Below are 27659 nucleotides of genomic sequence, written 5' to 3'. Positions count from 1 at the left end.
TGCACCCACCACCGATGGAGGAGCTTGTTCCCAGGGAGCCTCATCACTGGTATTTTTCCCTGCACATCCTCAGGGCTCAGTCAACACAATGAGGGCATCCTCAGCCTCTCTCCTCTCCTCCTAGAAGGAGTGGGACTTTTGGGGCTAGCAAGTGATGTCCCTGGTCCCTTACTGTATCAGTGAGTGTAACCAAGGGGCCCCTGACCTGCCCCCAACCTCATTGATTTTCCTTAATACCCAGTTCACCTGTCTAAAGCCCCATCCTGAGAACTCTGTGAAGTTGGGCGGCTCTTCTTGCCACCACGGTCCCCATCCACCCAGGGCCCAGAATCTTCTGGAATGTGAGGCAGGAAGGAATTTTCCTCACATCCCTTCTGGAATTAGTCACCGTGTCCCAGTTCTTCCTCCTGGTTTCTCTGGCCACTGTGGTCTCCCCCAGCCCTCACCCCCACAGCAGAGGTCCCCCAACTCCCCTCGACACAAACACAACTGCAGAAACTTTGCAACACAGGACAAAACCCTCAGACTTTGCTTCATTTAAAAATTTAAAAAAAAATCGTGTATGTATTTTTGGCTGGGCCGGGTCTTCACTGCTGTGTGCACAGGCTTTCTCTATTGTGGTGAGCAGGGGCTACCTTCCTAGTGGCACAAGGGCTTCTCTTGTGATGGAGCACAGGCTCTAGGGTGCTCGGGCTTCAGTAGTTGCAACATGCTGGCTCAGGAGTTGCGGCTCATGGACTCAGTGACTATGGTGCATGGGTTTAGTTGCTCCATGGCATGTGGAATCTTCCTGGACCAGGGATAGAACCCATGTCTCCTGCATTGGCAGGCAGATTCTTATCCACTGCACCACCAAGGAAGGCCAAAACCTTCAGATTTCGGACTCAGTCACAGGAGAATGTGTAAGGATTCAGCTGGGTAGCCCCATCCCCAGGCACCTCATTGACTGGCTTCCCGCCCATGTCTGTCCACCCTAGACCCTCTACTCTCCAGCTTCATGCCCCAAACCTCCACACCCTGTAATGCCAAAGGACTGCTAATCAAATGGTCACTTTATATTGCAATGGGAATGGATCCTCCTAGTCTTCATCCTTGCCCACTTAAATAGAACAGGAAAGTTGGTCATCACAGAAAATTTTTTAAAGGCTTGAAGTGAGGGTTTTCTTTTTCCCAGATAAAATTCTTAGGCAGCCCTCATGGGAGTCCATTGCTTGATCAGAGGAAGCAGAGGGACCATATTTTTCCCTCTCTGATACACATGAGTATTTGATGGGTAGCAGAGACCCAGCATTCCGAGTCATTTGATGAGAGGGAGTCTCAGTTTCCCTCCCAGGCTCTGACCTGCCCACAGCTGGAGTGGACAGCTGTGTGCAGCATCCCTGGGGAACAGTTCAGAGGCGGGTGGGGTCGGGGCAGGACTCCAAAGTCAGGGGCACTCACTCTCCCCCACTCAGGAGGAAAAGTGACTTGTACTTCTTTCCCAACCCTCTGACCCCTTGAATGTTTTAATGGGTGGAGGAAGCTGGAAAGGCAGGGGGGCGGGGGCAGAGAAGACTGTGAACGCTTTAAAGAAACTTATAATAATTTCAATCAGTATTTCCCTTCCATTTAAAATCACAAATGTAGCCACTTAATCAAATGTCATGCTTAAGACACATTTACCTCCTTGGGAGAAAAATGAACAATGGCAGCTCAATTTGGCTTTGGATGGGTTTTAAAAATAGTCAAGTCTGTGAAGGCCATTAGGTAAATGGTCTAAGAGCTTCAAAGAGGGCCTCCCACTGGGGGTCGGCCAGCTTCTTTGTTGGGAAAATACTGCAGGGCAGAGAGGGCTTCCAGAGCCTGGGGCCAGCCTGGGATTCCAGGTCCCTGGTTGCAGGCTTCTCCTGGAGGTGGGGACCTGGTGATCTTTCAACAATGGGTACATCTGAAAAGTTCCCTTTTGCATTTGTTCAAGCTTGTAGGCGTGTGTCTCTGCCTCTGTGTGTGTGCACGCTAGTGTGCTGGGTGGGAGATGACTTACACCATCCCCTCCAAACTCCCAAGAGAGGAGAAAAATGGACTGGTCAGAAATATGAGATGCCATCCAAGCACAAGAAACCAGTTACATTAACAGTGAAATATGTCATTGCTCTTAGTTAGTGTGAGTCACTCAATCGTGTTCAACTCTTTGCGACCCCATGGACTGTAGCCCACTAGGCTCCTTCTGTCCATAGAATTCTCCAGGCAAGAATACGGGAATGGGCAACCATTCATTTCTCCAGGGGGTCTTCCTGACCCAGGGATTGAACCAGGGTGTCCTGCAATGCACACAGAGATTCTTTACCATCTGAGCCACCAGGGAAGCCCAATATGTCATGATTTTATTCTTTTTCAGCACATACAAATGACCATGTTGGGACTTCCTTGGTGTTCCAGTGGTTAGGACTTCACTTTCTACTACAGGGGTTGTGGGTTTGATCCCTGGTCAGGGAGCGAAGATCCCAAATGCCTTGCAGCCAGAAAAACACAAAAAACAAAACAGAAGCAATGTTGCAACAGATTCAATAAAGACTTTTTAAAAAAAATGGTCCACATAAAAAAAGCCTTTTAAGAATGACAATATTTGCATCAAGAGAAAAAAAAAAAAAAAAATAAGAGTTGTTCTCTTTGGAGGATTTGCAGCCGAGTGGTCAGTGCCCCAGGAAACAGAAACCTGCAGGTCTCTGTCCTCAATCTGACTTTACAGCCTGGGTGAGGGCAACCTCCCTCCCCTAGGGGTGGAAGGCGCCCCACCAAGTCTCGGTGGTTCCCTGCTGGGTAACTTCCCCTCCTGACTGTCTCTGCCCCCAGCTCTTTCCAGAAAACAATTCCACTGAGGTCTGGGGAGCCCCTGGGTATGTGGGTAGAATGCAAGGGGTCCTTATACTTGGATGGTGAGAAAAATCACCTAAGTCCAGCCTTTCTTTCTGTTATAAACAGCAGCAGAACAAGGCGGTGTGACATACCTGCGACCATCAAACAGAAACTGCAGACATTTCTCTTGCATCACCACGACTGTGGATGGCTCGAAATATTACTGCTACATGTCCGGACACAGCCAAATCACGGCACACTTTGGATCTGGCGATTCATCCTCAGTGTAATAAAAAGAACATACACTGCTATATAAAAAATGCATTGTAATATTTTGTTGTGTTTCAGTGCACTTGGTTTCCTAACAATCCTCTGCATTTTAGTTTCTATGCACTTAAAAACGTTCTGAGACGAGGGTTTGCATAAGGGTGCTGAAGGGGTCCTTGGAGCAGAGCTGGTCAGGAGACCCCCAGGCTCACCTGGCCGGGCAACCTCATCAAGGATTCTTGGGCTCCTGAAGGGCCTCCCTGGTGCAGCACTCCCACTTTATCCCGCTAGGTGGCAGCAGTGAAGTCACCGCTTCTCTCCAGGCTTCAGGGGCCCAGTCCATTGTTCGAGGACCTCCCTTTGGGATCTGTTCACCCCCTTAAACCCTCAAGCAAAGAGAGGACTCCAGGGGAAGACCCGCCAGGGGTGGTCAGGTAGATGAAAGGCTGAATCAGCCTGCCGCTTCTTCGGACAATAATAGTGAAACAGTGTGAGGCAACCTCATTTAACCCCCACAGAAATCTCTGCTGTGGAAGGGAATATGGAACCCATTTCACAGATGTGAAAACTGAGGACCCAAAGAGGTTGATAATGTGCCCAGGATCCCATAGTGAGTAGACAGTGGCACCTGGGCTACCTGCGTCAAAGACTTGGGGTGATCTGGCCACCACACCACCCTGTCCCCTGCCCTCTCCTCTAGGACCTTCTCCGGGAGGCAGGTCATCCCCCTCTGTCCTCCTGCCTGGGCAGAGGAGAACCTTATGACTTTAAAGGTCCTGGAGGCTCAGGGATGAAGTTGCCTGCCTGGGAGTCCAAGTTTCAGGGGCAAGCACCGGGCCTGGCTCCACCCCATAACCATCTGCCCCCTCCCAGGGAGGCCTCTCTTGATAGAGGGGGTCTCTCTCGCGGGCTGGGGGTTACAGAGCTTCAGTGGGAGAGTCACCTGCATAGACCACTGGTGCCTGCCCCTCCCTGGACCCCCGCATCCACACTTGCCACACAGGAGCTTCACTAGCTGATTTCTAAGGCCTGGTTTGTGCACCTCCTCGGGCCGCTGAGAGTTGGAAGCAGGGCTTTGTCGCGGCTGCTCACGGAGTCGGCCTTCAGCCCGGAGTTTCCCAGGAGTCTCTTCCCGGTGTGAGGGACCCTGCCGCGGGCCCTTTCGCCTCTAGTCAAGGCCTTGCAAGGACAACCTAACCAGGTAGGCACGGGAACTCCAGGGACGGACAGTCCGAGACGCCGGGGTCCTGGAACTCTCCGGGGTCCTCCTTCTTCAGAGCCGGCCGAGCAGCAGCTGCAGTCCTGCGATCGGGCGCAGCTGGATGCCCAGTCCGGGGAGCTGTTGAGGTTTCGGGATTCAGGACTGGACGGGACGGGTGGGGGGACAGAAGATGGTGGAGTTCTGACCAGGGACGCAGAGACTTCTCTCACCGGAGCCGAGACAGGGGTCCAGGCCGCGGGGAGACACGAGTGCCTAGCAGCGGACCCTCTCACCTACCTGACTCCCGCGGCCGCTTCCGCGCACCTCTGCCTGGAGGAAACTTTTCTCCTAGTCCCCGCCCCAGGCGCCCCCCGAGTACTTCCTCGGGAACGTCCCCTCCGCCAAACCAGGTCTCTCGGGGCACTGGGTGCACCGGTAACCGGGTCAGAACCTCGAACCGCTTCGCGTGCTATCCGGTTACCGTGGCAACACCATCCGGCGGCGCCCGGCGGTCCAATCCGAGCCCGCGGCCTCTCTCGAGCTTTTCCCAAGGTGGGGACCGGGACGAGGCCAGAGCTGGGGAAGGGGCGGCTGGGGCCCCGCCTGCAGTGTCGCCGGGGCCGGGCACGGCCCCGCGCGGAGAGGTGGGCCACCGCGAGGCGGGGCGGGCGGCAACCGGCAGCCGGGGCCGGGCAGGGGGCTCGGGCTTCAGTTCGAGGGGCGGGGGAGCGGGTGACGTGAGCCGGGCCGGGCGGGCGGAGTTGGGGCCCACTCGGGGAGGCGGGGGCGAGCGCGCAGAGAGGCAGACGCGCGGAAGGAGGCGGCCGAGCGGCGCGGGCGGCTCTGCGGCGGGCGCGGTGGGCGCGGGCGGCGGGGCCCCGGGATCCCCGCGCGCCTCCTCAGCGCGGCGCCGCCGCCGCGCGTTCCCACGCCCCGCGCTCCACGGCGCCCTCGCCCCGCGCGCCTCCCCCGCCCGCCTCCTGCCGGCCTCCGGCGCCGCGTCCGTCTGCGGAGCGAGCGCTCAGACGGAGCCCCCGGCCAACTTGAGCGGCGCCGAGCGGCGGCGGAGTCTCCGGCAGAGCCCCCCGAGTCGGTGGCGCGCGCAGGGGAAACGCGTCCGCCAGCGTCGCCGCCGCCCGCACCCCCGGACCTCGCCGCCCCCTCGGCGCGGGGCTCTGGCCGGATCGAGAACCGCGCTGCGAGACACGCACTGTGCGCGGCGGCGCCGCCCGCCTCCCTCTTCGCGGCTCCGGAGGACGAAGCCGCCGCTCCCCGATCCTCGCCTCGCGGCCGCGGCGCCGGAGTGCGCCCCTCCCGGGCCGGCAGCCGGCTCCCTCACCTCACCGCTGCCTTCTCCGGGTCGCTCCCGGAGGGGGTCGCGAGCCCTGCACCCGGGCTCAAGGATGTGCGCCCCAGCGGGCCGCCCCGCCTGAACCATGCGCCCCAACGGCGGCGGCGCGCCGGCCGGCATGGAGCCCCGCGCGGCCGCGCTCTGACTCGCTCTGCGCCCCGCGGCCGGCGGGCGGCGGGCAGCGGGCAGCGGGCGGCGGCGGACCGAGAGCCGGAGACCGGCGCCGCGGGACGGAAGCGAGCGGGCGCGGGCGCCGCGCAGATGGCCGGGGCGAGCGAGATCTGAGGCTCTGCTCCCCGAAACGTGACCATGTGGATTCAACAGCTTTTAGGACTCAGGTGAGCGACCCGGCCAGCGCCGGGGTGCGTGTGGGCGCGCGGGTGCGTGGGTACCGAGCTGGGCTGAAGCGGCGCTTTCCTCTGTGTTGCGAATAAAGCGAACCCCTCTCTGCTCCTGTGAGAGGCCAGCCTGTGCCCCGGGATCCGGGTCGGGGAGCCGCTCCGGAGCTTGGAGCCCCGGAACCGGCTGTCCCGGGTTCCGCGTGTCCGGGTCCGGGTGCCCGCCCCATTTCTCCCGGTTCTGGGGCCGGCCGGGCGCGCCCGCTGCTCCCGGCGCCAGCAGCGCAGTGTCCTGGCCAGCCGCCCCGGCGCGCCGCCTCTTCGGGGCCCAGGGGAGGCGCGGGCCGCTGGGCGCGGCGGGCTGTGAACCCAGGGCGGGGGCCGGGGCTGCCAGGGAAAGCCAGGGGGCTCCGGGTCTGGCGAGAGCTCGGCCGGCGGAGTTAGAAGAAACCGAAGCCTGATAGCCACGGCCGCCCCTCTTTTCCCCTTCCTCGGGGCCCCGGGGCTGAGCAGGGGCCTCCTGGGCTCCCAGCTGCCGATCCAGATGTTTGCCGGTGACCTCCGGGCCCGACGGGCGCGCACAGCTGGCGGGCAGCTGGGGCGGGAGACGTTGAGGCTCTGGGGGAGCGCGGGAGGGCACCCTTTCTCCCCTACGGGCAAACACCCTCCAGGAACGCCCTGGGGTTTGCCTTTGTCCCGGACTCCAGGGCCGGTTGAAACCGGGGGTTCGAGCTCGATGCCCGCAGCAGGGGTACCCAAGAAGACCCTTCGGGGCAAACTTTGCTCGCCTGCCACGGCTCTCGGGTTTTAGCCGTTCTAGGAGCCAGTCGGACACACTTGTCCCCTTGGCGGGGCAGACGGCCTGCGATCCGTCACCCTTCCGCCGGGGTCTCAGCGGAGCTGGTGCGTGTGGGTCCCGGGTTGCATCGGAGAACGGGAAGGACGCAGGCGGAGGCTGCGAAAGCCAGCGTGCGGTTCTCGAGTTTGTCCACTGGGATGCACTGCACTCCCGCTTTGGGGAGAAAGGGGCCCGGTCGTCGCCGGAGCCTGTGCCTGAGCCGCCCCCACCACCAGCCGATAAAAGCTGGGGGGAGCGGGCTGAGGGGGAATCGAGTGCGCGTCCTGATTTTGAGAAACTGGGAGAGGACGGAGCCCGCAAGGCGTCTCTTAGCTACCCTTGATTTATGAGACGATTCCCCAGTCCCGGGGCAAAGCCTGTTGGAAATATCTAGTGAGAATTGTCCAGTGTTATCCTTGGCCTTTTTCTTGAAAGCGGCGTTTCTTGTCTGGGTGGCCGGGTCGTGTTCGGCGGCCTGGGCTTTAATAGGTTAATTCTGAAGCGGGTTGCGCTGGATATTGGCTCAGCCTGAATCGATGTCCTGTACTCAGACTAGATAAGGTTTAGGCTCAGCCGCTCTGGGACGCAGACTCCATGGAGCGTCAGGGCAGCTCTGCCCGAGTGACCCCTTCCAGGTGCCCTGCCTCTGCCTGCCGGGTTTCAGCCAGACTCCAGAGCCTTCCAAAAGATCAAAGGGGTCTCCCCTCTTTGGGAGAGGGTGCTCCTTCAGCTCCCAGACACCTCCCCAGCTTCTGTCTGGCACTGCCTTCCTGATTGCCGGCAAGTTATTTGAACCGACATCTTTCTTTATTACTAACTTGCTAGATTGAAAGATTAGTATATTTTGATAAAGAGAAAAGTGAATAAATATTACGGGAAAAAAGAACCTCTCTGGTGGTTCACTAAAACAGTTCATCTAACGCATCCCTGAGTGAGGTCTACCTGGGATTTTGCTTTAGGAAATAGTTCTGTTGCTGATTTTGAAGTTTGACCTTTTGTTTTTTTCCCTTCAGTGTTAGCACAAGAGATTTTCTGTAAATGTGCCTCTGAGGACCGGCTGTCACCTCTTGGGGAGGCTGGCAGGAGAGAGCTCTGTCATGTCTGAGAGCCACCCCCTGGCCGGCTGGCCAGGAGAAGGGGCCGTGCTTGGAGGGTCTGTGTTTCTGCATCTCACCAGGCACAGCATAACAGTCACTAAAAGCCAGGGATGGCTTGCCTGGGACCTGCTAATGCGTTTTTCCTTGAAGGCAGCCCACTACCTCTGCTCCTCCCAAGCCCCTCCATGGCTCCCCCAGGTGAGCACCGGGCATTGTGCTGCCTGGCTTCCAGCCTGGTTAGGTCAAGCAAGCATAAGACACGGGGCCCAGGTGACGAGACGGCTCTGGGCACGACCCGAGTGAAGACTCTCAGCTCTGGCTTGCGAGACAGTCTGGGCTAGGATTTCTGCTTCTGCATTGGAAAGGAGCTGTGTGCGGTGCCTTTTCTTCCGAGGAGGAGGAGGAGGAGGAACAGATTGAGTGTTTTGGAGCTGTTTTTATGCCTTTTTGGTGGTGGTTGTAGCAGAGCTCCAAAGATACCTTCCATCCGTGCAGATAAAGGTATCTTTTGAAGGTGGCCTCAGAGCCCTGCCAGCTGCGTCCGAGCTCGATCTGGGAGCAGATTGAAGGGGATGCTTACTCAGCAGGCGGCACAGATTTTAGAGTTCGGCCGCCTGCTTGTGAGTGGCCTCTGAGGCTACAGCCCTTCACGTAGCAGCTTTATGGGGGGCTCGGAGCCTGCGAAGCACTTGCCAGGAGTCCTCAGGGGCTCCTTGGAGGCCTGGTGTCTGTCCTTCTGCTTGTTCTTCCAGGCTAAGGTTCTGTTGCTCCTTCTGTTCCAGAGGCCCTGGGTGTGCCTGCGGTGGGGGAGGGTCTGTAGCAATATAAGATGACTCTTCTTTCATGGAGGTTCACACAGGTCCCCGCCGGCCACACGGTACCATGTTTGGGTCTCTGTGCACAGTCCCAGTGGCTTGGTTGTCCCCATCGCTGCCTGTAAAGTCCTCCAGTAGCTGGGGCCCTGCAGCTGGGCTTTAGAGGACCAGGTCAGAGGCTCTGTCCACAGACGTCACCCTCCTGGTCAGTCTTGGTCCTCACCCACTTCCAGCTGCTGGCACCAAATTGATTACCACTGGAGCCCCTCGAGTGTCAGTAGCCGTTATACTCATCCAGGACAATATTGCTGGAATAAATCATCATTTTAGGAGACAGCTCACATCTTTTCTGCCACGTGGGTGCATCTCCCCCCACCACTCAAAGCTCCCCCACCCCCCAGGGGACACACTGTCTAAGCAGAGGAGGGGGAAGTAGGCTCCTCCAAGCCTGTTAATTGATTTATTCTTTGGTTGATTTATTCTAATCACCTGCTTCTTTTTCTTCTGTGCATCAAAGAGGCCAGTAAGTAGGGAGCAGGGCACAAGCTGAGACAGCTCCTCGCCTCCCTGAGATGTCTGTCTCCCAGTCCCTGGAGAAAGAGCCGCCTTCTTTCTCATGCATCCTGCATCCTCCTAGCCAGGTCGCTCAGAGGGAACAGCGGCATCCCATCCCCCTTGTGGTCCCCAGCCCCAACACGGACACCGTCAAGGTGTTTGGCAGGTGTGGGCTGGGTGTGCTTCTTGAGTTCTTCGTCCCCCAGCCGTTGTGTGGGGAAACCACAGGGTGCACAGAGCACGTGGGTCAAGGCTGCACCCTGGGTCGCAATGAAGTGGGTGGACACCAAGCCCCAATCCGGCCGACCACTGCCCAGCCTCCCAGAGGCCCAGGCTCCTGTCTGGGGTTACGTAAGAGTCATCTGCTTTCCAAACGTAGTTGCCAAGTTTTCTTCAAAGGGCTACAACTCAGTAGAGACCAAATTGATGTAGAGATTAGCTTGGAAAGCCAAATATATCCTTGATCTAGATTTTCACGTTTGAAGTCTGGCTCGAGAGGGTTTCTCCTGCCCGATGCCAGTCAGCCAGGAGGGGGAGGCAGGAGGCGGACTCACTGGGGCTACAGCAAACAGACCCTGTGGCCCCAGACTCCACTCTCTCTCAAGACCCCCTTCCAGGAATTCAGAGGAGCTGGTGCGTCAGGAGGCCATCCAGCTGGGAGTGGTGGTTACGTAACTCAGATTAACTCAGTTCATAGAAAGTCGGAGGCTGCAGTGTTCCCATGTCAGAGCTCCAGGAGCCCTTGGGTCCTGGCTCCCCCGGTGGCTATCCATATAGAGCCTGGATTGTTTCTGGCTGCTTGGAGGAGGCTGCTCTGGCCCCCTGTTGGGAGCAGCACTCTCTACAAGCAATGAGCCAGGCATAGTAGGGTACTTCTTCAGGGCCTCTTCCAAAGCCCCTTCCAGAAGAGCATGCAGGATCCATCCCCTACTGCTGCTGGTGGTGGGTGGAGGTAGTGAGCTGGATTGTCTCCTAGCAACCTCTGGACCAGCGGAGTTAATTGGGATGTCCCAGCAGGCGCAGGGAGGTAGCCAGATGATGAGTGATGTTTCTCTGAGGATGCTAAGAGGCTAGAAGCCCCCTGTTCATCTATGGGCATCTTCATAGTAGATAAATACCTCCAACATGACCCAAAGAGAGCTTGGGTGGAGGACAGTGGGAATGGTGGCATCCATTTTGCCCTTGTTGGCTGTGACCCACTGACCTGGGCACCATCAGAGTGTCATGTGCTGGCAAAGAACAGGGTCCTGCTGCTGTACTATGGGAGACTAGGGGATCAGGGGGCTGGGGGGGAATCGGGGTGGGGGGGATCAGGGGGTTGGAGGAGGGCTGGAGGGGGGCTAGGCTGGAGGGACTAGGGATTGTATTTGCATCTCCATCCCATACGTGCACTCTGAAAGAAGCTATTACTTTCTTTCTTTCTCCCCTCCCGCCCAAGACAAGGTGGGTGGCAGCCGTGCTGGGTCCATCTGTGCATCAGCCTTCCCCACACACCGATCAGGCGCTGATTCTGTCCACTCACTGGGGCTTTTGTCATTTGGTGCACTTTCTCTTGGGTGGTCAGCCAACAGAGCCCACTGCCTCTGCCCTCTTGCCGTTTCCAGCCCAGAATGGGCAGTGGCCTGGACCATGTGTCTGCTGAGACCTCCTGCCTGACTCTGCAGCAAATCATTGTTTGAGCCCTGTGTGTGACCTCAGGGGTTTCAGCTGGCGCTGGAGACTCAGGGAGTGTGTCTGCTGGGGATACTGGTGCACCTGTGCTCAGGCTTCCTGGTTGGTGCTGGAGAGGAGCCCTGGTCTCTGGGCTGTGGGTGATGAGGGCAAGGGCCGTCTCACCCTTCAGGACCTCTTGAGTGCTGCCACTGTGTAGATGCTCAGGAGCTCTCTGTAAATGAGTAAACTTATCCACCTGGCACAGTGCCCATGCTTTTTCCAAGTGTTGCCCTTGTAGTTACTTGGCCTTGACTCTAAACTAAGACCCAGGAAAGGAGTGCACAGCCAGAGCCAGGTTTAGGTTGAGACTCTGTTCTGCCCCCCACAGATAGAGACCTTCTTCAACCCTACTTACTGGTGCTCACAATTCCACCATTAGAGATTCATTCCTTTGGCTTGAAACTTCATCACAATTGGAATGCAGGCATGTTCAGGAAAAACTATCTGAGCTACTGATCTGATAAGAACTGAAAGTACTCAGTGCGATAGTTTTCAGTTACTATCAGTTCAGTAGGAGTGAGAGCATCCAATTTTTAACTTTCTGAGAGGAAAGGTGAGTGAAGAAAAGAGAACACGAAGGCAGGTGGCACAGGTCTGGCAGTGGGAGCTACGGTGCCACCAAGGGAGGCCTGAGAGACATGGGGTAGAAGTTGAGGGCAAAAGGCAAATTCACTGGCCTTGCCCTGGGCTGAGGTCTCCCCTCCCCTGGACTGTCTTGAGGAATAGGGAGAGTTAATGTGCCTACTAGGGACTAGTGGAAGACAGGGCCAACGCATCTGCAAGAGAATATTCTGGTCAGTATAGGAGTGCAGGTAGGCAGCTGGAAGATGTTGAGGAATGTCAGTAACACATAGACACCTTAAGCCATGTCTGTTCCTGTCTTAAATGTGAGCTGTGGAATTTGCACTGTATTTGGATAAAATATGCATGCTTTTTTAAAATTGAGGTATAATTTTCATAAACATTATATTAATTTCAGGTGTACAGCATAATGATTCCATACTTGGATACCTGTGAAATGAGCAACGCAGTAAATCTAGTTAACATTTGTCACCGTACATAGTTAATTTTTTTCTTATGATAAGAACTTTGGTGGGGGGGATACATTAAGAGGTTGGGATTAACATATATACACTACTATATAGAAAATAGATAATCAACAAGGCCCTACTGGATAGCACAGGGAACTATACTCAGTATTTTGTATTAACCTATAAGGGAAAAAAATCTGAAGAAGGATATAGATAGATAGGTAAATAGATAGATAGCTGTCGTTTAGATACTCAGTCATGTCCGACTCTTTCGTGACCCTGTGGACTGCAGTCTGCTAGGCTCCTCTGTTCATGGGATTTCCCAAACATACTGGAGTGGGTTACCGTTTTCCTTCTCCAGGGGATCTTCCTGACCCCGGATCTCACCCACTTAGGCTGCATTAGCAGACAGATTCTTTACCACAGAGCTATTGGGGAAGCTTCATAGATGGAGCTTTATATATATATATATATATATATATATATATATATATCTTTGCTGTATACCTGAAACTAACAAGACAGGGTAAATCAACTATAATTCAACTTAAAAAAGAAATTAAAAAACAAAACAAAAAAGAACTTTTAAGATCTACTCTCTCAACAACTTTCAAATATGTGATTCAGAGAACAGGCTGGTGGTTGCCAGAGATGAGGGGTGAGGGGTGGGGAGTGGGTGAAAGGGTGGTCGGGTCAAAAGGTACAAATTCCAAGAATAAAATAAGTCCCGGGGCTGTCACGTGCAGCTTGACACTGTAGTTCAGGAGACATATCTGCTGTAAATGTCTGTATAGCACAGAAAAATGTCCTGATCTCTATTTTCACTTATATCTCTCATTGAGTTTGCTCCTCAGTTTCTAAGTGCTTGGGCATGCCCCACCCTGAGTGGATGCTGAGCAGACCCAGAAATGAGTGGATTTCTCCTCTTCGAGACTCCTCACTGCAACAATGGGGGCAGGCAAATGAGGGGTAAAACACCCTTATTGGGGTGAAGAGGAGCACCGTCCAATAGAAATATAACACGGGCCACACTGGTATTTTGAAATTTTTCAGTAACCACATTGAAAAAAAAATGTAACAGGTGAAATCAGCTTGAATGATATATTTAATTTTTCAGTATGTGCAAAATAGCATTTCCACTTGTCATCAGTCTAAAATAGGATTAATGAGGATTCCTTTTACATTCTTACCCTGCTCTGAGTCTTGGAGACCAGGAGTGCAGTTTGCTTTCATTTCTCCCTCTGGACTTGCTGCATTTGGGAGCTCATACTGGACACTTCCGTATGGAAACTTAGAAGTGAGAAAAGCACGTGTTTGGGGACCGCCACCTGCCCAACCAGCGTGTCATGTTGGCACCATTGCTCCATTAGTAAGAGCTCCGAGGAGGGCCAGTCTGGCCAGCAGCCCTCCTGATTCAACAGCGGGCATTTGCTGAGGCCAGCTCTATGCCAGGTCGGCGCCAGGGCCAGAGGCAGAAGGATGGGCTGGGGTGGGGGCAGTGGCTGCTGCCATTAGGGGTCCTCGGCTTGGAGAGGGGGGAGGGCTGTGCTAGCACGTCCTGTACTCCATACCTAGCATACCATCAGGGGCCCCCCACCAAGAGCCCCCCCACCAAGCTGTAATAAAACCCTTTTGGGGGCTTGAAGAGCGGACGGCAGAGCTGTTCCTTTGTAACAGAGGAGTCAGAGGCCAGGGTCAACTGATACAGAGGAAAAGACCAATGAAAGAGCCTGCTGCTGCTGCTGCTGCTAAGTCGCTTCAGTCGTGTCCGACTCTGTGCGACCCCATGGACTGCAGCCTACCAGGCTTCTCTGTCCATGGGATTCTCCAGGCAAGAACACTGGAGTGGGTTGCCATTTCCTTCTCCAATGCATGAAAGTGGAAAGTGAAAGTGAAGTCGCTCAGTCGTGTCTGACTGTTAGCGACCCCATGGACTGCAGCCTACCAGGCTCTTCCATCCATGGGATTTTCTGGGCAACAGTACTGGAGTGGGGTGCCATTGCCTTCTCCCATGAAAGAGCCTAGTGAACACAGAAGCTGTGTTGCCCGTCAGAAAGGAGCGCTGACCCCCAGGATTGGGGGGCATTCCCTGCCCCACCCAAGTGTGCCCCAGAGCCAGTGCCTGGAGTGAGCACACCCTGGGGTGACAGACCTCCTGGTGGACCCCTCTCCCTCCACAGTGTACATTCACTGGATCTGTCCTGGTGGGGGCCTCCATCCTCCACCCCGCCCCCCAGCACTTGTCACTAATGCTGAGAGTCCGTGATACCTCAGGCGCTTGGGAGGAGGACAGATGGGGAATCACCAAGGCCTGGTTTCCTTGAAGATTTTAGGAATGTTTTTGTAGAAACAGGTGTGTGTGTGTGTGTGTGTGTGTGTGTGTGTGTATGGTGTGGGTGGTGTCTGGGTGGAGTGAGCATGTCTGTTGGGAGTTTATGTGGGTGTGTATTTGGGGAGTTTAGGGGCTATTGGGTCTCCAAGCACTTATCAGGAGTTCCAGCTCCAGGTGAAGAGACTAGTTTTTAAACAAAACTCTTCCTGCAGGAGGGAATTTGGTATGTTCACAGGACTGACGATCTGGATAAAGAAGCCTGAACAACCACGTCAGAACCTGGCTTCTGACAAATGCTCAGAGAGACAACAGACCCCAAGGCAGCTGGTGGACAGCTGATCAGAGCTGCACAGGTACAAGGGGGCTCTTGAGCAGATTTGGGGGCAGTGTCCTTGCAGTGACCAGTCTACCCTGTGCCTTCAGGAAACACTGATGGGGAACTCACCAAGTGCAAGACCTTGGCTCTGGGCACACTTCTGGGCAGTGGGGTGTGATCTGTGAAGGGACTGCACTTTGCTGAGGTGCCCTGAGTGGTCATTTGTAGTTACCTGTTCTTGAGTATTAAAGAATTTGTACTGTGGAGCAAGCCCACAGTATGGGAGTCTGTCTGTATTAAATGGTAAACTCTTTGAGCTCTGAGAAAACTCCCTTTTTGATATCATCTAAGTCTTTTTGAATGTACTGACTTAGTTAAGCAGGGCACAGATTCACTGTTGTTCAGTCGCTAAGTTTTGTCCTACGCTTTGTGACCCCGTAGCCTGCAGCACACCAGGCTCCTCTGTCCTCCACTACCACCTGGAGTTTGCTCAAATTCATGTCCATTGAGTCAGTGATGCATCCAACCAGCTCATCCTCTGCCACCCGCTTCTCATTTTGCTTTCAATCTTTCCCAGCATCAGGGTCTTTTCCAGTGAGTTGGCTGTTTCCATCAGGTGGCCAAAGTATTGGAGCTTTAGCTTCAGCATCAGTCCTTCCAGTGAATATTCATGGTTGATTTCCTTTAGGATTGACTGGTTGGATCTTGCTCTCCAAGGGACTCTCGAGAGTCTTCTCCAGCACCACAATTCAAAAGCATCACTTCTTCATCACTCAGCCTTTTCGATGGTCCACCTCTCACATCCGTACATGACTACTGGAAAAAATCATAGCTTTGACTATATGGACCTCTGTTGGCTAAGTAATGTCTCTGCTTTTTAATATCGTGTCTAAGTTTTTCATAGCTTTCCTTCCAAGGAACAAGCATATTTAATTTCATGGCTGCATTCACTGTCCATAGTGGTTTTGGAGCTCAAGAAAGTAAAATCTGTCACTGTTTGCACTTTTTCCTCTTCTATTTGCCATGAAATAATTGTAAAACCTCTAAATTCAAACTTAAGGAACTTTGGGGCAACTTAGATGAAGATTAAGTGGCTTCTTGTGCCCAAATCCAATGATGCAGCCTTTTCAAATTGATCTATAGGCTCTACCAGCTGTTGTGAAGATTCCAGTAAAAGAAGGGTGAGGAAGGAGTAGTCATAAGTGTCTGTAGAAGAGGGATCTCAGGAGTTCAGTATTGATTGATGGACCTCAGTGTGCCAGGGCCCTGTACAGAATTTTCATGCTATTTCATGGACTCCCTGGTCCTGAAAAAAGAACATGTAGGTTGGAGGAAGGGAAGGTCTCATGGAGAAGTTCTGACAGCAGGAAAGTGTTATTAAAAAGCTAGCATTCTCAATTCTGTAGATCAATATAATTTATGAAAATAGACCAAGAAAGTCCTTAACAAAGTATTAATAAATAGATAAACTTAGCAACATGGAAAAGAAGCATATGGGGGCTTTCAAGGTGGCTCAGTGGTAAAGAATCCGCTTGCCAGTGCAGGAGATGCAGGTTTGATCCCTGAATCGGGAAATTCCCCAGGAGATGGAAATGGCAACCCACTCCAGTATTCTTGCCTGGAGAATCCCGTGGACAGAGGAACCTGGTGGGCTACAGTCCATGGACTCATAAAGAGTCAGACGTGACTTAGCAGCTGCACATGCATGCAAAAAGAAGTATGCACCGTGACAAAGTGAAGTTTATACCATGGATGCAAAGATGGTTCAATATTTGGAAGTCAGTTAATGTAATGTATCATACTGCTACTGCTGCTAAGTCACTTCAGTCGTGTCCGACTCTGTGTGACCCCATAGACGGCAGCCCACCAGGCTCCCCCGTCCCTGGGATTCTCCAGGCAAGAACACTGAAGTGGGTTGCCATTTCCTTCTCCAAATGTATCATAAGAAAAGGCTAAAGAAGAAAAATCAGAGGATCATATGTGTTTAATAAGTTCAGAACTTATCTGTGATGAGAACCTCTAGAAAAAAGGACTAGGAGTGCATTGCCTCAACTTGATAAAGGACATTTATAAAAACTACCACTGACTTGATAGTTAATGCTGAGAAACTGGATGTTTTTCCCGAGATGAGGACAAAGTCAAGGATATGCACTCTCACCACTGTTACTTAACACAGTGCTAGAAGTTCCAACCAGTGTGCTACAGGAGAAAAGGAAATAGAAGACATACAGAAAAGGAGAAATAAAACTGTTCTTATTTGTAGATGATACAATTATCTCTATAGATATGATTATCTACATAGAAAACCTCCTGTAATCTATTTTAGAAAACTCCTAAAGTTAATAAGTGAATTTAGCAAGGTTGCAGGATATGAGATAAATTTACAAAAATGAATTATATTTCTATTATCAGGGAACACACAGACACTGAAATTTAAAAATGCAAAACCATAAGTGATTACAGTTGCTAAAAAATGAAATATTTCAGTGCAAATCTAATAAAACCTGTTATCCTGACAGCTTGTATTCTGGGAACTACACAATGGAAGAGTCAAAGAAAGTCTGAATATATGAAAGACATACCAGGTTCATGTACAGGAAGACTCATCATAGTATATGTTGAGAATGTCGCTTTTCAGATTGATACAGAGGTTTAGCACAATTCTAATCAAAATCCCAGCAAAATATTTTAACATATAGATAATTCTAAAATTCATATATAAATGTAAAGGAACTAGAATAACTAAGCCAGTTTTGAAAAAGAATTATAAAATAAGAGGCATCAGTCTATCTGATTATGACATTATATAACTACTGTTATCAAAACTGTGTAGTATCAGTGAAGGATTAGATTCACAGATCAGTGAAACAGGAACAAAGATTTTAGACTCCCGCAAGTACGCACAATTGATTTTTGACAAAGGTACAGATTCAGTGGAGAAAAGACAGCCTTTTCAATAAATGATACAAGAACAAAAGGATATTTATAGGCAAAAATAGAATCCTCACTTTATACAAAATTAACCCTGGATACAAAATTCTGGATCACAGAATTAAATATAAAATGCGAAAACACTAAAACTTTTAGGAAAAAAAAATCTACAAGATGTGGGGCTTCCCAAATAGTTCTTAGACTTGACAGCAAAAGCACAATCCATAAAAGGGAAAAATGATAAATTGGACCTCATCAAAATTTTTACATTTTCTCTGTGAAAACTTCTTAAGAGGATGAAAATATAGGCTGAAGAGTGGGAGAAAATATTTGCAAACCACACATTTGACAAAGGGCTAATATCCAAAATACAAAAAGACTCAAGACTCACAAAGACCTCTCAAAAAAAAAAAAAAAAATGATACAAGCTAATTAGAAACAAGTAAAGCCATGATGGAAGGAATGGAAGGAATGATGCTAAAGCTGAAACTCCAGTACTTTGGCCACCTCATGCGAAGAGTTGACTCATTGGAAAAGACTCTGATGCTGGGAGAGATTGGGGGCAGGAGGAGAAGGGGATGACACAGGATGAGATGGCTGGATGGCATCACTGACTGGATGGACGTGAGTCTGGGTGAACTCCGGGAGTTGGTGACGGACAGGGAGGCCTGGCGTGCTGCGATTCATGGGGTCGCAAAGAGTCGGACACAACTGAGCGACTGAACTGAACTGAAAGCCATGATGGGACATTTCATCAAAGAGGATGTTTAGATGGTAAAGAAAAAAAAAGGCACGTGAAAAGATGGTCAACATCATTGGCTGTTAGAGAAATGCAATTAAAACTACATTGAGACTTCCTTATCCATCTACCAGAATGGCTAAAATAAAAAATACTGACACCAAATTCTGACCAGTATATGGGGACCCTGGATCACTCATACACTGTTGATGGGAAGGTAAAATATTACAGCCAGTCCACAGAGCACTTTGGCAGTTTCTTATTAAATTAACCATGCAACTGCCTTGAAGTTGAGCATTCCACTCTCGGGCATTTATGCCAGAGAAATGAAGATTTCTGTCCACACGAAAAACTGTATATAAATGTTTATAACAACTTTATTTGTGAATAAAGTCTCAAATTGGAAAATAAAGTCTCAAATTGGAAACAATCCAGGTGCCCTTCAGTAGGTGAATGGCTAAACATATCATGGTACCTTTACACCATGGAATAGTGTTGAGCAATAAAAACGAGAAAACGCTTAGTACACGCAGCTGCCTGCATGAACCTCCAGAGAGTTAAGCTGGGTGAAAAGAGGCAGCCTCAAGGGTTACACACTGAATGGTGATTCCACAGTCTTCTTGAAATGAAAACATTATAGGAATTATAGTTCCTGTAACTATAATTATAGAAACACAGTAATAATTGTCAGAGGTTAGAGAAAGAAGAGAATGGCTATAATAGGACAAACTCGGTGGCCCTCATGGTGACGGGAGACTTCCTGTCTTGATTGCATCTGTGTCACTACATAACTTACTTTGTTGTTGTTCAGTCAGTAAGTCGTGTCTGACTCTTTGTGACCCCATAGACTGCCACATGCCAGTCTGTCTGCAACACTATCTCCCAGAGTTCGCTCCAATACATGTGCATCAAGTCCGTGATGCTATCTAACCATCTCATCCTCTGTTAGCCCCTTCTCCTTTTGCCTTCAGTCTTTCCAGCATGGGGGTCTTTTCCAGTTAAGTTGGCTCTTCCCATCAGGTGGCCAAAGTATTAGAGCTTCAGCTTCAGCATCTGTCCTTCCAATGAATATTCAGGACTGATTTCCTATAAGATTGACTGGTTTGATCTTGCAGTTCAAGGGACTCTGAAGCGTCTTACCAGCACCACAGTTTGAAAGTATCAGTTCTTTGGCACTCAGCCTTTTTTATGGTCGAACTCTCACATCCGTGCATGATGATTGGAAAAATCATAGCTTTGACTATATGAACCTTCATCGGCCAAATGATGTCTCTGCTTTTTAGTACACTGTCTAGGTTTGTTGTAGCTTTCCTTCCAGGGAGCAAGCGTCTTTTAATTTCATGGCTGCGTTCACCGTAAGCAGTGATTTTGGAGTCCAAGAAAATAAAATCTGTCACTGCTTCACTTTTTCCCCTTCTATTTGCCCTGAAGTGAAGGGACCAGATGCTGTGATCTTAGTTTATCCAGCTTATACACTTTATTGTAGTTTTGTAAGATGTTACTGCTGGGGAACTGGGTAGGAGTGTGCAGGATTTCTTCCTATCTGTCTTACAACACTTGTGAATCAGCTCAAAAAGTATCGTTAAAAAACCTAGCATTCTCTACCTCATTGTCAAAGGTTAGCATCTGCTTGTGTGCCTGTGTCCCCTCTTTAGGTACCATGTATTTGAATTTAATGATAGTCATGGGTGATGTGAAGATTTGCTATGCTGTGATTCTGCCACAGTTTTTATCATGCTAAATATATTAGCATGTAAACTTGCAGTGTTGCTAATGTGATGAAATCTGTTAGCAGTGACAGTAATGAATGACCTGGTGCATAATTATTGGATAAGAAGAGCTGTCCAGATTCATGCATAAATCAGGTCAGCTCTGAAAATAGCACAGCCTTTCTGGGGACAGTCCTACTTGCCTGCCCTGGCACATAGGATGGTATCAAGACCGTATTCCAAGGAAACACAAACAGTTGGTTTCCTGCTTTTAGATCAGTAAGACAAGAGCCTCAAGTTTGTGAAGGCACAATGTTCCTTTGTGTCGTTGCTGTTTTCACTTTCTTTGGTCTTTATGATAAAAGAACTGGTGTGTGTGTGTGTGTGTATGTGTGTGTGTGGTATGCACACATGTGCTCTATTAATACTTGCGGAATGAAGTTGGATAATGCAGTGGGAAACTGTGTCAGATTTGGCTGTGAACTGCTGTGATTCCAAGAACCAGACCCTTTGCTTGTCTTTTTCTCTCCTTTTCTGTCCAGCTAGGAGGCCCTGGAACACAGTGTTCCAGACCTTTCCATAACCTGGACTTCTGCAACTGACCAGCCAATCAGCACCATCTCAGTCTGTCCTCAGGATCCATGTGACAACACTGCAAGGCAGGTGTTGCCGCTCTGATTTTACAAAGGAGGAACCTCAAGTTCAGAGAGATTAAGTGATTTGCTCAGGGTGACTCAGGTGGCTAGTGGGGGAATGTGCTCTTCCCATTTCCTTTATGGCTCTCATGTTTTATATAAAATCTACTTCTCACTCCCTTGATTTAAGTCACACTTTGCCCTTCTAGGAAAAATAAAAATGCAAACAAAACCAAACATAAAGTGGAGAAGGACCCAGCCACTGTGATGTCATGTTAGCACTCTGTGGATCTAGCTAGCCCTGACTTTGAGGTTGTAAGTCCTTCCTGCACCCAGAATTTTAGGGAAAAGCTTTGTAGTCTAAATCAGAGGTTATTTTGCAGCAAAGAATTCCTAAGATGTCATAAAGAGATGAAAACATACCTGTGACACAGATACAATTATCTATTTAATAATTAAAAATAAGTATGTTGCCAAATTCAAGGAAGCCTCTTTTGAGAGCTCTTGTGAAATTAAACTTGAAATTAATGGATGGAGAAAGTTTGGTTTAACATAACTTGTAAATCTGGTCTAGTACCGAAAGAATTCATAATGGAAGTTGGCACATCCCATAATAAGCTCTCACATATGGGATTATCTGAATGGTTGACTCCGATTATGATGTGTATGTATAAGTAAGTGAAGTCGCTCAGTCGTGTCTGACTCTTTGTGACCCCATGGACTGTAGCCTACCAGGCTTCTCTGTCCATGGGATTTTCCAGGCAATAATACTGGAGTGGATTGCCGTTTCCTTCTCCAGCGGATCTTCCCGACCCAGGGATCGAACCCGGGTCTCCCTTATTGTAGACAGACGCTTTTACCGTCTGAGCCACCAGGGAATTCCATGTGTATGTATCTGTACATGCAGATGTTTAATATGTAAACCTAAATAGATGGACATAACTAAATATAGTACATTGAAGAAAAAAAAAAAACTCTGAGTCTGGATAAAAAGGATTGCCCACCGTGTGTGTTTATTGAGGTGTAGTTTATGTACCATAGCATTCATCCATGTTAAATGTACAGTTCAGCTTCTAGTGAACTTAGTGTGTGCAACCATCTTTGTACTTAGAGCATTGCCACCACCCTCAATAAGATCCCTTGTATTACTTACAGTTAATCCCATTCCCACCCTCAGCCTCAAGCAACCTCTTGCCTGACTTCTGGCTCTAGATTTGCCTATTCTGGGCATTTACTATGAACAGGATCAGACTTTCTTATCTGATTTTCTTCACTTAACATAGGGTTCTTGGGGTCTACTTTGTGGGCTTTTTTATTTCTGAGCAGCATTCCATTTTTTGGACATACCACAGTTGGTTTATCCATTCATCTGTGGACGAGTCTTTTAGCTTTGCTACTTTGTGGCTGATACAAACAATGCTGCTATGAACATACTTTCCATTTCTCTCCTGATTCCCTGTTCTTTGTACCCATCCATATAAATGCTTTGGCAGGGGTGGGGTTCAGAGATGCCCTTATGGTGTTACTCATTTGGTGGAAATGCACAGGCCAGGTATCCAGGCTCCACCTCTGGGTTTGGATTTGCTCCTTCCCTTTGCTCTGAAGAGAAGAGCTGACTGCACGGAAACCTTTGTTTATTCATTCATTTTTCATTCGATACACATTTATTGAGTGTCAGCTGTGTCTCGCCATGGTGCTGAATCTTGGCGAGATAAAGACCCGGACAAAGGTTTCCGTTTTGCCTTGGTACAAAGATAATGTGAAGGGGAACATTTTGTTCATTGGAACAAGGGCTCCTAACTGGCCTGGGGCTGGTTCCCATGGCTGGAGGGAGGCAGCCTGTGGCCTAGGGGTGGAGGGGTCCTGCAGATGGTCCTGCAAAAAGTCCCCCAGCCACAAAGTACCCTCCTGCTGCGTGTGGCTGGTGTGGCCCTCGGGTCTCCCAGAGAGTCTCAGGGAGGCAGCTGTGCTTTTTTTGGGGTCCTGTGCTTCCTTCTAGGGGTCAGTGGCCATTTTAAGGAAATCCACCACCATGGGACATCTTAAAACAAAAGCTATCATTTCAGATGAAAGAGAGAGCGTGGGTCTGAAAGCTCAGGACAGAGTTTTTAGTTTGGTTTTGCTGTGTTGGCTGCAGAACCCTCAGACTGTACTCTCCTGCTGGGGTTGGGTGGGGAGCCTCATTCTCAGCAGTCAAGGTTGGCTCTGAGAGGTGACCGTGATTTGGGAGATGGAGCTGGGCAAGTCCTCATCTGCTTTTCTTTCTGTAAGTGAACCTTTGGGTGAAGCTCCACATGGTCTCATTCGAGCATCCATATAACCCACTTTGACGAGTCTCATCACTCCCCTTTTGGCCCGGCTGTACCCGTGATCAAAAGTGAATGTTCCCCCTGGGGATCCAGTCTCCCAAACTGTTGCAGAAAGCCTACTTAGGCCAGGAATTACCCAGGGATGCCCGATGGGCTTCATTTGTGCACATCCGCTATTTTATAAAACTGACTTTTCTAGATGATCAGTGAGCAGGCAGGGTTCTGCCTTGCAGGCTAGCATGGAATCTCCAGAAACCACGAGGCCAGGCTGTGACAGATGGCTCAGCCTCTGGACCAGCTGAAGACCACATTCTCACGCTTAGCAAGGAGCACATGTGATGAGGAAGGATCCACCCCGGAGTCCGTTTCTCTCACTCCTCCCACCCCCTGTCTTTTGTAAAGAGAAGATTCAGGACTGTACCCAGATGCTGAAGAGAACTGTGCTTCCTGCTGAGGGACATGGTGGCTTTCAGAATGCAAGGATTCTTTAGGGAGCCAGTTATGCAAGACAAGAGTAAGCATGTTTATTTTTATGATACCACATTTCAAAACCCCAGAAAACATTGACGGAATGGCCCCATTAGGTTCTAGCCCCTAGTGCTGTGGCATGGCACTGGGCAGGTTTCTGGGGGGCACTGGCAGGTCCTTAATGAAAGCCCGGCCTGGGGCTAGTTGACTGCCTGTTACTGCTCTGGCCCCAAATTCCACCTTCCCTCAGCATCTGCAGGCTAATTCAAGTGTCTTCACAGAAGCCCTATAGATGCCTTCGAAAACCTGAGGCTAAAGCTCACACAGCTGGCATCTATCTCCCAGGTTCTTGTCTCCAGGATCATGGGAGAGGTCAGGGCTGTGGCTTTGTCACACCAGCCACCAGGTGGCCCCCTGAGGGTGTGATGCCCCAGCACTGCAGCCCAGGCCAGTTCTGGCCTGGTGGGGCCGAGGGAGAGTTCCTCCTGCAGTTTCATTCTGCTGGTGTGGTGACCTGCCCCTAGGTGCAGTGCTGTGCTAGGCATGGAGACAGGGGACTTCCCCCAGCCCTGAAGGAACTTTTCATCAGAGTGGGAGCAGCGGTGCAGCTGGAATTGCAGGAGTTGAGAGGAAGAAGCAGAGGGCTCTACCTAGAACCACTGGGAAGACTTCCTGGAGGAGGTGGCACTTGGCCCTGTCTGGGAAGAGGAGGAGGAAGAGGGTGCAGCTAGGCAAAGGGAAAGGGTGGCTGCTGTTGATCACTTCCAGTGCACGTGCTTCACAGGAGTGACCTGGGGGTACCAAAGGGGCAATGACTTTCTGAGGACACACCCCGGCCCTCCCCCTCCCCCACACCACCAGGAGGAGTGTGGGTGCCAGGAGTAGGTAGAGCCGGGTGATGATCCAACAGCACAGAGCCGGGTGATGATCCAACAGCACAGAGTCGAGGTGGAAATTTCCAGTAGGAAAAGGAAGATAGGAGATTGGATCCTCCTCAAATGATGTCACGTGTGGGTCCAAACCTGTGTAGCAGAAAAGATGAAGGCCTTCTTACAGTAGCTTCAGAGAGAGAGCTGGTGTGTGTGTGTAGGTGCGTGCATGGAGGTGTGTATCTATATGGGGTATGTTTGTGTGGGGAATATGGGTATGTAGGTGTGTGTGGGTGTCTGTGTGTTGTGGGAGGTGTGTATGTGTGTGTATGTTTGTCTATGAGTGTGGTGGTGTATGTATCTTTTGTGTTTTTGTGTGTCTGTGTATATGGGGATTGTGTATATGTCTGTGAGTGTTTTTGTATGTGGGTGTGTGTTGTGAATGTGTATGAGGAGGTGTGTGTGTTTCTGTGTTGTGGCGGCATGTGTATGTGTGTGTATGTCTATCTACAGGTATGGGGTGTATGTAGTTTTTATGTGTCTGCGTGTCTGTGTGTATAAGGCTGTGCGTATGTAGACGTATAGACTTTTATGTCTGGGTCTGTGGTGTGTGTGTGTGTGTTGTGGGGGCATGTGTATGTGTGTGTCTGTGTATAAGGCTGTGCATACGTAGACGTATAGACTTTTATGTCTGGGTCTGTGGGGTGTGTGTGTTTCTGTGTTGTGGCGGCATGTGTATGTGTGTGTATGTCTATCTACAGGTATGGAGTGTATGTAGTTTTTATGTGTCTGTGTGTCTGTGTGTATAAGGGTGTGCGTATGTAGACGTATAGACTTTTATGTCTGGGTCTGTGGGGTGAGTGTGTGTGTTGTGGGGGCATGTGTGTGTGTGTGTATGTCTATCTACAGGTATGGGGTGTATGTAGTTTTCATGTGTCTGTGTGTGTCTGTGTGTATAAGGGTGTGCGTATGTATGTAGACGTATAGACTTTTATGTCTGGGTCTGGGGGGTGTGTGTGTGTTGTGTAGGGGAGTGGGTATGTGGCATCAGCGGACTTGAAAATCACCAATTAACAAATCTTTGCCCTCTTCACCCATCAGCTCTCAAGCCGTGCAAAAACTTCCACAAAATCTCTTAATAGCTCTCCAGGGTCAGGACACATCATTAGCCTTATTTCACAGGTGGGTAAAACGAGGCAGAGAAAGGGTAAGGGGTTTATCTAAGCTCACGCAGAGTCACAAAGGATCTAGACCAGACTCTCGGGCAGCCAGCTGTCCAGCCCTGGTGCTGGGAGGGGACACGGGGACAGCGTGGCATTTCCTGTCTTATCTGTGTGTGCTTGGGAGCCCCAGCCTAGGAGATGGGAGCGTCCAGGGCTGATGTCCACGGCAGCTCTGAGAGATGGTGGGAAGGGTGGCCTTCGAACCAGCTCCTCGCATCACCCTAAGACCCCCCTTCTACCACCTTGTATAGGAATTCAGAGTCTTTTTGAGCTACAAGCAGAAAGAATTCATGTCAGGGGCCACAGGGAATATTAGGATATCACAGGAGGGAGTCAGACTCAGCCAACACTCCTTTTTTTTTCTTTTGTTTTTTTACTGATATGAAATTCAATGGTTAACAAAATTAACCATTTAAAAATGTACTTTTCAGTGGCATTTAGTGCACGCACAGTACTGTGCAACCATCACCACTAGCTGGATGCAGACTATATTCGTCTCCCAAAGGGAAGCTTGGTACCCATTAGCTGTCACTGATTCCCCTCCCTCATCCCCTGGCAACTGCCAGCCTACTTTCAGCCTCTAAAGTGTCTATTCTGGACAGTCTGTGTAAATGAGATCATGCAGCAGCTGACCTTTGGAGCCTGGCCCCTCTCACTCATCCCCACGGCAGCCAGAGTCAGTGCCCCGTTCTTTTTCATGGCTGAATAATACTCCACCGCACGGGTGGACCACACTGTATTTTCCACTCATCCACTGATGGTGATTTGGGTTGCTTCACCTTTGGCTACTGTGAACAGTGCTTCTGTGAATGTGAGCATACAAGTGTCTGTCTTAGGCCCTGCTTTCGATTCTTCGGGATGTGTGTAGGTGTCAGCACTTCCCACACACGACGTTTATGCACACCTACCTGGGTTGGAAGCAGCTGCACTGTTTGTGTGATCTTGGGCAGCTCCCGTGGTCCCTCTGAGTTTCCTGGTGGGCTTGTCGCCCCACATGGGGCTGGGAGGAGGGTCACTGTGTGAGAAGCACAGCCCAGTATCTGGCTGCCCAGTGACAGAGCCACCCCCATCCCCACTCCATTACAGAGAGCCAGGCTTTCACTTTGCCCGTGGTCCCGGTGCTGGAGTGCCCGGCACGGAGCAGCTGTTTTCATCTTTACTCCTGACACATCCCCAGGGAAGAGGCTCGGGTGAGAAGCAGCACTTTTTATAAGCTCTGCACTAAAGAGGGATTATGAGCCATTTTGGGAGTGGATTAAAGCAACTGCCCCTGGGATGGATCTTACTCTCGGTGACTTCTGCTTTCCCCTCTTCCTGGACCTCAGAGCCGAGTCGTGTGGTCTATTGAAAAACACCTGAACCAACGTTTATCCTTTTAGTTGAAAAGCCAGCCTGGACCGTGCAATCACATGGGACCTCTGTGAGCCAGCCATGGGCCGTGAGCTTGGAGCGTCCCCGTAATGACTTCTTGAGCCTGTTGCCTTTCCTTGAGAGCTGTGTCTTGCCAGCACAGAAATGCAATGCCCACTCTGCTGCTGGCTCCTGGGACACTGCTACCCCTCGAGTCCAGTGCCTGGGTCCCCAAGGAGCAAGCGGGTGGACGTCTCCCTGTCCGACCCCATCCATCTGCAGTTTTTAAAGAACCTGCTGGGCGACTTGTTGGGAAAATGTGAGAGCAGGAGCACAAATGCATCATATTCCAGATTACCTGGAATACGGGTTCCCAGAATGTTCTTTTGTCCTCTCCTTTTGGAGGAGGGAAAAAGGCAAATGACTCACCCAGTGTGTCGACAGGAGGGTTTACGTTTTAGGGAAACGGCTTTTAAGGGATGCCCTGGCATGGAGATGGTTTGAGGGAATATCCTGAGCCTTGTTCATCGTTCCCGTCTTGGAGATGATGTGATAGTAACACTTGCTGGTGCTTCACAGAGTTTGCCTCACACTTCCCATGCATTGTTTCCCTTGTTGTTCACAGTCATGAATAGAGTTGGGTGATGCTGTTCATTTCACAGTGGAAGAAACTGAGGTCCAAAGCATAATAGCGATACTAATAATGACATGAGGATGACAGTCTTCATAAAAATAGC

General features: G+C 50.6%; 2 protein-coding genes across 2 annotated transcripts in view; one reads left to right on the top strand and one right to left on the bottom strand.

Moving 5' to 3' along the window:
* Positions 1 to 2366: 2366 nt before the first annotated feature.
* Positions 2367 to 5774, bottom strand: LOC132342412 (serine/arginine repetitive matrix protein 1-like). The gene is made up of 3 exons (XM_059875625.1): positions 5347 to 5774; positions 4601 to 5146; positions 2367 to 4441 (listed from the first exon to the last, which is right to left on the bottom strand). The coding sequence occupies exons 1-3, from the start codon at positions 5772 to 5774 to the stop codon at positions 4114 to 4116; spliced, it is 1302 nt and encodes a 433-aa protein (XP_059731608.1). The 3' UTR covers positions 2367 to 4113.
* An 87-nt stretch (positions 5775 to 5861) lies between these two features.
* AJAP1 (adherens junctions associated protein 1) overlaps positions 5862 to 27659 on the top strand; it is an 80922-nt gene continuing 59124 nt past the window's right edge. Inside the window, exon 1 of the mRNA NM_001206815.1 lies at positions 5862 to 5992. Coding sequence (NP_001193744.1) covers positions 5964 to 5992 — 29 coding nt within the window. The 5' untranslated portion in view covers positions 5862 to 5963. The remainder of the gene's footprint in view (positions 5993 to 27659) is intronic.

This window comes from Bos taurus, chromosome 16, assembly GCF_002263795.3.
Source record: "Bos taurus isolate L1 Dominette 01449 registration number 42190680 breed Hereford chromosome 16, ARS-UCD2.0, whole genome shotgun sequence".
NCBI classification, from domain to species: domain Eukaryota; kingdom Metazoa; phylum Chordata; class Mammalia; order Artiodactyla; family Bovidae; genus Bos; species Bos taurus.
Note: the sequence above shows the minus strand (reverse complement) of the source record. Positions and strands in the feature narration are given on the sequence as shown.

Bases quoted from the DNA above. Each gene is read 5' to 3' on its own strand.
- LOC132342412 (XM_059875625.1), bottom strand. From the start codon at position 5,774: ATGCCGGCCGGCGCGCCGCCGCCGTTGGGGCGCATGGTTCAGGCGGGG. The intron at 5,147-5,346 runs GTTGGCCGGGGG...CGCCCGCCGCAG, and splicing joins CGCCGCTCGGCGCCGCTCAA to AGCCGCCCGCGCCGCTCGGC. The intron at 4,442-4,600 runs GTAGGTGAGAGG...AAACCTCAACAG, and splicing joins GAAGCGGCCGCGGGAGTCAG to CTCCCCGGACTGGGCATCCA.